The sequence below is a fragment of the Aplysia californica genome, unplaced genomic scaffold (assembly GCF_000002075.1).
Source record: "Aplysia californica isolate F4 #8 unplaced genomic scaffold, AplCal3.0 scaffold00056, whole genome shotgun sequence".
In the NCBI taxonomy this organism is placed as follows: Eukaryota; Metazoa; Mollusca; class Gastropoda; order Aplysiida; family Aplysiidae; genus Aplysia; species Aplysia californica.
The window spans coordinates 1,411,670-1,422,196 of record NW_004797326.1 but is presented as its reverse complement, the minus strand read 5'-3'; the positions used below and the strand labels follow the sequence as shown (position 1 = coordinate 1,422,196).

The following is a 10,527-nucleotide window of genomic DNA, read 5'->3' as shown; positions in this document are numbered from 1 at the left end:
GTTTACGTTTAAGGATGAATTTGACAGCGACAATGTTTCAAAATCAGAAAGGGAAGCAGTGATTATTTGATTATATAGACACTTCGCCACTGGGGAAACGTAGCTTTTCTGAGAGCATCCGAGCAAAGGAATGAATGGAAAATCATGATCGCCGATGTCTGTCGCAGATCTGGCACTGGATGATGATGATGATGATGATGAGTTGTAGTGGTGATGATGGTGCTGCTGCTACTAGTGGGAGTGATAGTTGTGTCAGCGTTAATGTATCTGATCTCTGGTTGAAATGTCTCTGTTCTTGGAAATCTGGACTGAATACAATCTTGCACTGAGCTATGCAGAATGAATTGTAAATAAACTCCGTCACAAAGATTGTGTGTTATGCTCGTGGCAGGTAGATCATGAAGATATGTGAGGCACCGTGGTGGAATCAGGCTCTCGTCAAAATAATGAAATCAAAGATATTGGCATTTTTTTGCCCGTTTGGAATTTTTTTTCAAATTTTTGTTTTTAAGCTCAACAATTTTTATGTCCATTTAAAAACAAATTTCTTTGTATATTGTCCTGAAAAACGTTGATTAAAGGTACAGAAAATGTAAATTTTCAGTTTGGAAGGACTCTCACGCATTCAAAGATACCGAGCTTTGGCGGTCATTTTCTCCCTTATTTTTCCTCAGAAATCAGGTTACCCTACTTACTTCAATAACAAATATTTTGACTTCTATTAAAGATAGAAGGGTACTTTTTCCCCAGAAAGATAGACAAATGAACAGGCTTTAGGATTACTCAAATAGCTCCACATGCCCAAAAATTGACGAGTGCCTGATTCCACCGCGCTGCCTCACATATCTCTTCTCGGCAGTGGGTGGTTGGCGGGAGCTCTGTGGTGGTTTGTTCCTTCTTCTCTATCAAACATCTATGGTCCAAATCTCTCCTGTGTCTTTTTAGTTTTAGTTTGTTATTCTTTTTTAGCACGTTGAATCTTTGACACTTATGTGACCTAATTATCTTGCACGTGCCATCAACCTCTTACTAAAACAAATATAGCAAAGCTGCCGTTATTTTCACAAGTACAGTATATTGTGCAATATTTATCATTTTATGAAAAAGCCATAAAAACAAACAAAAATTTCAATGCTGTTACCAAGAAAATGTACTTCAAAGGTAATAAGAAATTAATGATCAAAGCTGTATCTTTTAGAAATATCGACTTTGGATTTTTACAAAGAGTTTGTTTCCTTGGTAACAATATTCATTTGTTGGCTCTGTTGTAAAACTGTAAAAAAAAAAAAGAAAAAAAGTATAATATGTGAGGCAGCGTGGTGGAATCAGGCGTTCGTCAAAATAATCCAAGTGAAGAAACTGGCGTTTTTCCGCAGGTTTGTGAATTTTTTATAAAATTTTGTTTTTTGCCTCAACACCTTTCATGCCCATTAAAGAACTCATTTCTGTGTGGATTTTTCTGAAAAACGTCGATTAAAGGCACAAAAAATATAAATGTTCAGCTACCACGGACTCTTAAGCTAAGGAAATGACTTATCTTTGGCGGCCATTTCTCACTAATGTTACTTATGAAAACAGGTGACCCCCACCTCCTTCATTCGCAAATATCTCGACTTGTATTCAAGACAAATGGATATTGTTTTCATACAAATAAAAACAAGTGAACAAGCTTTAAGATGATACCAATAACTCTACGTGCCCAAAAATTGATGAGAGCCTGATTCCACCACGCTGCCTCACATATACTGTACTTTTGAAAATGACGACAGCAGTATTCTCTGCAGGTTCTTCTTGTCATCCTGCTCCGTTGCAGACAGGAGTTTAAAGACTGTCCTGTAAAATAAGCTTTCAAACGGACCATAACACTCCCCACCCTTCGCTTCTTGCCCTGCCCGTTCCTATACCAAAATGAAATAAATACGCTTAGAAAGTGTTCAGTGGTGAGAACTCTTGTGTGGTTTGCTCCCATCTTTCCAATCATAATACAGTGTCTTTATCTTTCCTCGCAGGAGATTGGTGGGTGCCCTGGTGTGGTGTGCTCAAGCATCTGTCTTTCTAATAATCTCTCTTCCTTCTTTTCTTTGTATGTTACTCGCAAGTAAAACGTCTGATATTCGACACCTATATGTGAGGCAGCGTGGTGGAATCAGGCTCTCGTCAAAATAATCAAAATGAAGAAACTTGCATTTTTCTGCAGGTTTGTGACTTTTTATCAGATTTTTGTTTTTGGGCTCAACACCTTTCAAGCCCATTAAAGAACTCATGTCTGTGTGGACTTTTCTGAAAAAGTCGATTAATTGCTCAAAATATGTAAATGTTCAGTTACCATGGACTATAAAACTAAGGAAATAACTAATCTTTGGCAGCCATTTTCTCACTAATTTTACCTCTGAAAACAGGTGACCCCCACCTCCTTCATTCTCAAATATTTCGACTTGTATTAAAGATAAACAGATATTTTTTTCATCCAAATAAAGGCAAGTGAACAAGCTTTAAGATTATACCAATAATTCTATGTGCCCCAAAATTGACGAGAGCCTGATTCCACCACGCTGCCTCACATATTATGACCTATTTGTGTTTCAAGTGCAGTAAACTTTTACTTTTGCTAAAAGTACAAACTTACCTTTTCCTCCTTGGTTCTTTGCATATTACTCTGTAGTACCACCTAGTGATCTTGGCACTTACATTACCTAATTTGTTTCGCAAGTGCCATAAAACTCTTACTAAAAAACAAACTTACTACTTTAACTTAAACGAAACTAACTTAGCACAGACAGAATGAAAGGAGGAACGAAATAAAGGGTGAGACTTTACTCTCAAAGAACTAATAAAAAGCAAAAACGATTGACTGAACCAATGATCCCTCAAATAAAGGGTGAGACTTTACTCTCAAAGAACTAATAAAAAGCAAAAACGATTGACTGAACCAATGATCCCTCAAATAGCAAAAACGATTGACTGAACCAATGATCCCTCAAAAAGCAAAAACGATTGACTGAACCAATGATCCCTCAAAAAGCAAAAACGATTGACTGAACCAATGATCCCTCAAAAAGCAAAAACGATTGACTGAACCAATGATCCCTCAAAAAGCAAAAACGATTGACTGAACCAATGATCCCTCAAAAAGCAAAAACGATTGACTGAACCAATGATCCCTCAAAAAGCAAAAACGATTGACTGAACCAATGATCCCTCAAATTCAATTTCCTTATAATCCTTCTCACTTGTTTGCAACGGATTTATCTCAGCGCTCCAGAGTCTGTGACGTGGCGGCCAGGTGTTCAGCCATCGCACGCAGCAAACTGGAGTTGGATTTCTCTGTGTGGAGAATGTTCATAGGGTATCTTGACCTTTCTGCTGGAACCTTATAATATCCCTCTCAGCCCGGGTTGGCCCTGGGATGCTGGGTCGAAGCTTTACTCATAATCCTAAGTGACCTAGATTGTGTGGATGAGGACGTAACAATTTCTACATAAAAGATCCATAGAAGATTATGAAATGGCAACTGTTACAAAACTGAGTAATAATGCTTTCTTTCCAAAGATTCTCCTGCACCCACGTCCGCACACTAAAGCGTCAATTCAATAGATCGTAAGTCCTTTCCTGGCACAGCATTTTTCTTAATGTGTGCAGCACAATTCAAAAGGGTTGAGCAAAGTACGAACGTTATTTTTGACTTGTTGCTCCTTTTTGTTGTTTTGTCATATTCTCACCGACCTTTCAATTTCGTCAAGGACTGGGGAAAAAATAATATCAACCCTCCCTCCCCAACCAACCTTTATAGTAATAATTGCATTCATATAGCGCTTATCCTTGCTCTACAGCATGTGCTATGCGTGTTACAACTTACCCTTCAGACAATCAGGAACATTATCGGCTTCCCCGGAAGCATGCAGTGCAAACTGCTGATTGTATGCACTCAAAAGCTAAAAACTTACAAGATTTTCCCCTGTCTATTGCCGGATACCCATTCCCATCAGGGTGAAGTGAGGACATTTCGTGTAGAAAATCCCAAGGACACACCGCTGTGCCCCTGACCGGATTCGAACTCACAACCTTACGGTTGCAAGTCCCATTCTTGTTAATTGGAAAGGAAGGGTGGGGTGGTTTGCTTATAGGGGCCATATGTTATGAAGCCCCTATACGTAGCCGATATAAGCACTTCTGAATTCTAAACATAGAGACGTGTTTTTTTTTTTACTTAACAGCTTACAGAAACTAGTCAAGATGGAGATGGTGTCAAAGTGCTCCGAGTGTGACATCCATCTACTGGCTGACAGGGCCAGCTTGCCTGGACAGAGCGGGCGTCCGGAGAAGCCAGTGTCCGGCAGAGTGCTGACAGTGGACACCAGTGACGCGGACGCCTTTTGTGAAGAGATTCTGGCTGTGGTGATTCCTCAGATGGGCTGGAAGGAAGTAAGTGCACGTGACTTGTGGAGCGTAGGAGGGAAGGGGAGTAGAGCTGTAGCCTAGAAAATAATTTTCTGTGTCTCCTTCATTTTATTACCTCTTCCTCCTTAAAGCTTCACTAATGTTGTTTTTGTTGTTTGTGTTGTTGTTGTTGCTGTTGTTGTTTTGTTGTTATCGTTGATCGTTGTTGTTGTTATCCTTGTTGTTGTTATCGTCGTTGTTGTTATCAATATAACGTTCTTGTTGTTATTGTTATTATGATGAGCACAGTTTCTGTTGTTTTGAAAGCACATTTGGGGGTTGCTGTTATTGTAATACTGGCTATGATTATTTTCCAGGTGAAGACCAGACCAAAAGACCACGCGTGTGACATCACCTGGTTTCCGTATGAGTTTGATGCAAAGATCAAGTCAGGTCAAGTGAACGATTTTCCTGGTGCGTAGTGACGTCATTAATTACTTGTTATTCGGTTCTGTTCTCGACAAAGTGAAAATGCTCAAATCCACAGTAAATCTTTCAATTTTTCTTACTAGGATACCTACGTGAAATAATAGCGTGATTACAAATTATGGGTTTTAGAATCCCAAAGGTGACAGTCTATTCCAAGCTGCCCTTAAAGAAAGCGGAAAAAAGAGTTGGCTACCAAAAACAGCACTTTAAAGAAACTTTGGAAATGTCTCCAAAAGTCTGCAACATTAATCCCTGAACATGGAAGAGCCTTACTTTTTACAGCACCTGGAAAGCAGCAATCACACAACACAGCAAGTGATACTTGGCGTCATGAAAAAGGAAATAATATGCTGAAGTCAAGAGGGAAGTCTGCAGTGCGCAAAGCCACCTTTAGAAATGAAGCAATACTTATCTCCTCTGTTAGAATTGGTCTGAATGGCCATATAGCAAAACCACAAATCATTCTAACCCTTATATGTGAAATGTGCTGTCAAAATGAGTTACTTCTCGGATTCAAGCCTTTATACATACTTTATGCTTATAGGTACAGTTTTTATAATTTATAAGTATGAAAAAATAGGCGTGTTATAAAATAAATAATAGGGCATCAATAGAAAATCTACTAATTTGACCTTAGTGTTGATTTTTTGCCAATGTCTACCTTCGTGGATTGCGAGAAGTAACTCATTTTGTCAGAACGCTTCACATATCATCTTCGGGTATTTCGCTTTAGAAATATTCTCCTCTGAAGATGTGCTGGTCATCGTCAGACATTGATGGACAAGCCTTTATTATAATAAAGTATTTTTAGTGGATTTTATAATTTTTTTGAAGGTTGGGTTCGATTTTTTTTTCTCTCATTTCTAGTTTTTTTCTTTCGAAGTTTATACAGACCCGGTAACCGGGAATAAAGTCACGAAGTATACAGACCCGGTAACCGGGAATACAGTCACGAAGTATACAGACCCGGTAACCGGGAATAAAGTCACGAAGTATACAGACCCGGTAACCGGGAATACAGTCACGAAGTATACAGACCCGGTAACCGGGAATAAAGTCACGAAGTATACAGACCCGGTAACCGGGAATAAAGTCACGAAGTATACAGACCTGGTAGGGGAACTCTTTTGTGATTTCGGGAAGTTTCAGCGCCCAGACCCCGTAGTGTGTATGTGTGTGTGTGTGTGTGTGTGTGTGTGTGTGTGTGTGTGTGTGTGTGTGTGTGCGTGTGTGTGTGTGTGTGTGTGTGTGCGTGTGTGTGAGAAAGAGAAAGAGCGAGAGAGAGAGAGCGAGAGAGAGAGAGAGAGAGAGAGAGAGAGAGAGAGAGAGAGAGAGAGAGAGAGAGAGAGAGAGAGAGAGAGAGAGAGAGAAGTGCTAGCAAAATGTATATATATGACATGCCCCAGTTGGCAGGAGGGAACGAGACAAAGATAGGGGAAGGCGAGCGATACACAGAGGAGAGAGAGAGAGGCAGAGAAATAGAGAGGGTCACTGCTCGATTGAAATATTGCATTTTTCTTTTCTTCAAATTAAATAGTGATTCCTCCAACTCCAAAACGGAGGGAAAACGATCGTTCTTCGAAAAGACATCCGCAATCTTCATTTAGATCTAGATCTAGGCTTGCCTCGAAACTAGATCAATGATATATGTCTGTCTGTCTAGATCTAGACCTAGGCCATAGATCTAGAAGAACCTAGGTCTTCCCTGAGCCAAGAGGGCGCTGAAACTTTCCGAAATCACAAAAGAGTTCCCCTACCGGGTCTGTATACTTTGTGACTTTGTTCCCGGTTACCGGGTCTGTATACACTCCCTTTTTCTTTTGCTTGAGTTTATGTATGTGTGTGTGTGTGTGTGTGTGTGTGTGTGTGTGTGTGTGTGTGTGTGTGTATTTGCTTGTGAGTTTGTGCATATGTGTTTGTTTTTTATTTGTTTGGATGTGCATACGTGTTTTTGAGAGTATATGTGTGAATGTATATTATTATTATATGTGAGGCAGCGTGGTGGAATCAGGCTCTCATCAAAATAATCAAAGTGAAGAAACTTGCATTTTTCCGTAGGTTTGTGGATTCTAATACTTTTTTGTTTTGTTTTTTGGCTTAACACCTTTCGTACCCATTAAAGAACTGATTTCTGAGTGGATTTTTCTGAAAAACGTTGATTAAAGGCACAAAAAATTAAAAATTTTCAGTTATCACGGACTCTTAAGCTCTGGAAATTACTCATCTTCGACGGCCATTTTCTCATTAATTTTACCTCTGAAAACGTGACCCCACCTTCTTCATTCGCAAATATCTCGACTTGTATTCAAGATAAATGGATGTTTTTTTCCATCCAAATAAAGACAAGTGAACAAGCTATAAGGTGATACCAATACCTCTACTTGCCCTAAAATTGACGAGAGTCTGATTCCACCACGCTGCCTCACATATTAATATATTATGTGTGTGTGTGTGTGTTCATTTGCAAGAGAGTGTAAGTGGTGCTGGGAAGTTGGTAGTAAGTATGTCCATTTCTCATAGACCCTCCCTCGATCAGTAAATGGTGCATTTCGTCGACAAGATGTTAAAATGCATTAAGCCTCGAGAGCAAAATTCCTAAGGAAAAAAAAAAAAAAAAACACGAAAAAAAACCCCTGTCTAAACTACATATTTTTTCTTGCTAAGTTCAACATTAGGAATTTGAATATCTACAAAATGTTTCTTGAGCAGATGCAACCAATAGCACGGAATACGAAACCTCCATAAGTTTTTCCTATCTAAGTGTTGGGTCTTTAACACTGGCCAACGATTGAATTTCCGCTCTGATGTGTCATGACCTGACAGTGTATAGACATTTTGTTTGGTGTATCTTCTCTGTTTTGTTTCTGTTTTAAAAATAGGGCTGAGGGGGGGGGGGGGGGGTGGAGTAGAGTCAGGACTGTACAAGGACGTTTTTTTACTCACCCAGGGTCAACCTTGGTTAAAAAGCGGAGGAGGAGGAGGAGGAGGAGGAGGAGGGGATTAAACAGTTAATGATTATGATAGCATTGTGTTCATCCATGTCAGGTTCCAACTTAGTTTGTGAAAAGATCCACCTGTTCCGATGGCTCCTCCTGATGCAGTCCGTGTTCCCCGAGGACTACAACTTCATGCCGGACACCTGGCTCCTGCCAGAGGAAATGGACATCTTCACTAACCACGTAAGCTCACACAGTTAGGTGCAACTTAGCTACCCTAAAATTGTGAGGCAGCGTGGTGGAATCAGGCTCTCGTCAAAATAATCAAAGTGAAGAAACTTGCATTTTTCTGCAGGTTTGTGAATTTTTTATCAAATTTTGGTTTTTTGGCTCAACACCTTTCATGCCCATTAAAGAACTCATTTCTGAGTGGATTTTTCTGAAAACGTTGATTAAAGGCACAGTTACCACGGACTCTTAAGCTAAGGAAATAACTAATCTTTGCAGTTATTTTCTTACTAAATTTACCTCTGAAAACAGGTGACCGCCACCTCCTTCTTTCGCAAATATCTCGATTTGTATTCAAGATAATGGATATTTTTTCCACTCAAATAAAGACAGGTGACCAAGCTTTAAGATGATACCAATAACTCTACATGCTCCAAAATTGACGAGAGCCTGATTCCACCACGCTGCCTCACATTTTCGAGAAGAAAATTGTCCGTCGCTGTTAGGTTTCTAACTCTGGACCTATTGCCGATGTGCTTTAAGAAATCAAGCTAAAGTAAAAACTATACAAAGTTTTGTTAGTGACCAATAATACCGAGTTTTATTTCCCTCTTTACGTCCCAGCAGCTGGTAGTGGGAGGGCGCCACTGGAAGGTCCTACTTCTTTTCTTCCCCTCTGTTGTTTCTGTCTGTCTGTCTGTCTGTCTTGCTTCTTCCCTGCTCTGTGTTTAACCGTTATTGTGTCGATGTGCTGCTTCTCTTTACTCAAACAAGCGGGTCCCGTGTGCAAGTTGCGCACGTTAAAGATCCCTTTGTGGTCTAAAATCGATAAGAGTAGGCTTCGGCCGCCACCCGGGCAAAATTCAAAATTTCCTACCAATTGAAAATATTAGGTGTGTCCCGCGCGCTCATATGACCTTATGCAGTTGCGAGCGCCGTAAAACACTTTACAAAAACAAAAACAACAAGCGGGTTGTTGGAGGGTACTCTGGTGTGGTTTGCTCCATCTTTCTTATCAAACATCAATCGTTTTGATCTCTCCTCCTTTTTCTTGTGTTTGGTTTATTTACATTTTGTTTGTAACTCTAGTAACTCTTCTAATCTTCGGCACTTAAATAACCTGACAGTGTTGCAGGTGCCGTAAAACTCTTACTAAAGCTAACTAAACTAGCGATAGCATGGTTGTGGAATTGTTCTCTATTGGTGCAATATTGTGCATTTATGTATGCACATGTCGTGTATGTATTTATGTATGTATACATTGTTTAATTACTTATGTTTGTATGTATGTATGTATGTTGTATCTTTGCCATGGTTAATCAAATTGCCTTTCAGGGGTCAATAAAAATGTAACTATTTTTTATTTTTTTAAAATAATTTTTTTTTCCTCCAACAGGTGAACCAAGGATCCTCCACTTCCCCCGTCCAGTCCCCTGTACGCGCTCACGAGGCTCGGTGGCTGCCGGCACGAGCTGGGAAATCTGCACCTAGTGGCGCCTCTGTCGAAATGGTAAAAGGAAAAAACAACGTTAAAAACGAATTGATGATGATCAGATAATGATGATGATGATGATGATGATGATGATGATGATGATGATGATGATGATGATGATGATGATGATGATGATGATGATGTATTAATAATAACAATAATAATACAAAATGGTGGCGGAACAACAAGAGTGGGACTCGCGCTCGCCAAATGGCGTTGATATGACCCTGTTCCATTTCAGTCAGTGTTCCGCCACAGCTCCACGAGCGCTCGCGTACTCGCGATTCTTTGAAGCCGACTGAATCGTGAATCGCCACTCTCAAATTTGGCGAGCAGGATCCAGCCCTAACCGAGAGAGCACAGTATGTTACTGTACATTATTATGTGGATCCCCCCCCCCCACTCACACACTCAACACAACAGCATACACACACGCAAGCACACACGCTCACACGAAACGACAACACACACGCAAGCACACGCTCACACAAAATAACAACACACATACGCACAAGCAGGCGCGCGCGCGTGCGAGCACGTGCAAGCACACAGCACCTAAATACAGATGATGGCTATACGTTCTTATGCTATCTGACCGTCTAGGATGATGTCATTACCGAAGCAATGGCCGCATGAACACTCTTTTCATTCTTACTTCGCTGATTTATGTATGTATGAGTGCACATTGTCCTGTCTGCCTCCTTCTCTCTCGCCTCTCTCACTCGCTTTCACCTCCTCCTAATTCTGTCTCCCGACTCTTCCTCTCTCTTGCTGCTTCACTCTTTCTGTCTGTCTTTCTCTCTCTGCCTCTCTCTCTCTCTCTCTCTCTCTCTCTCTCTCTCTCTCTGCCTCTTATTATTTCTTCTCTTTCTCTGTCTGTCTTAGTATCTGTCCGTTTTTCTTTATCATTCTTCCTTTATCCCCCTCTGTCTATGTCACTTTCTCTATCTGTCTCTCCCTCCTTCCCCTTTCTCTTCCCCCTCTCTCCCCCACCCTCTCTCCCTC

At 40.5% G+C, this 10,527-nt stretch overlaps 1 protein-coding gene across 1 annotated transcript in view; it reads left to right on the top strand.

The window, feature by feature from the left end:
• The first annotated feature begins 4,233 nt into the window (after positions 1-4,233).
• Positions 4,234-10,527, top strand: part of LOC101845388 (tubulin polyglutamylase TTLL11) — an 18,234-nt gene continuing 11,940 nt past the window's right edge. Inside the window, exons 1-4 of the mRNA XM_035968396.1 lie at positions 4,234-4,422; positions 4,755-4,851; positions 7,912-8,045; positions 9,427-9,540. Of these exons, the coding sequence (XP_035824289.1) occupies positions 4,234-4,422; positions 4,755-4,851; positions 7,912-8,045; positions 9,427-9,540 (534 nt within the window). The remainder of the gene's footprint in view (positions 4,423-4,754; positions 4,852-7,911; positions 8,046-9,426; positions 9,541-10,527) is intronic.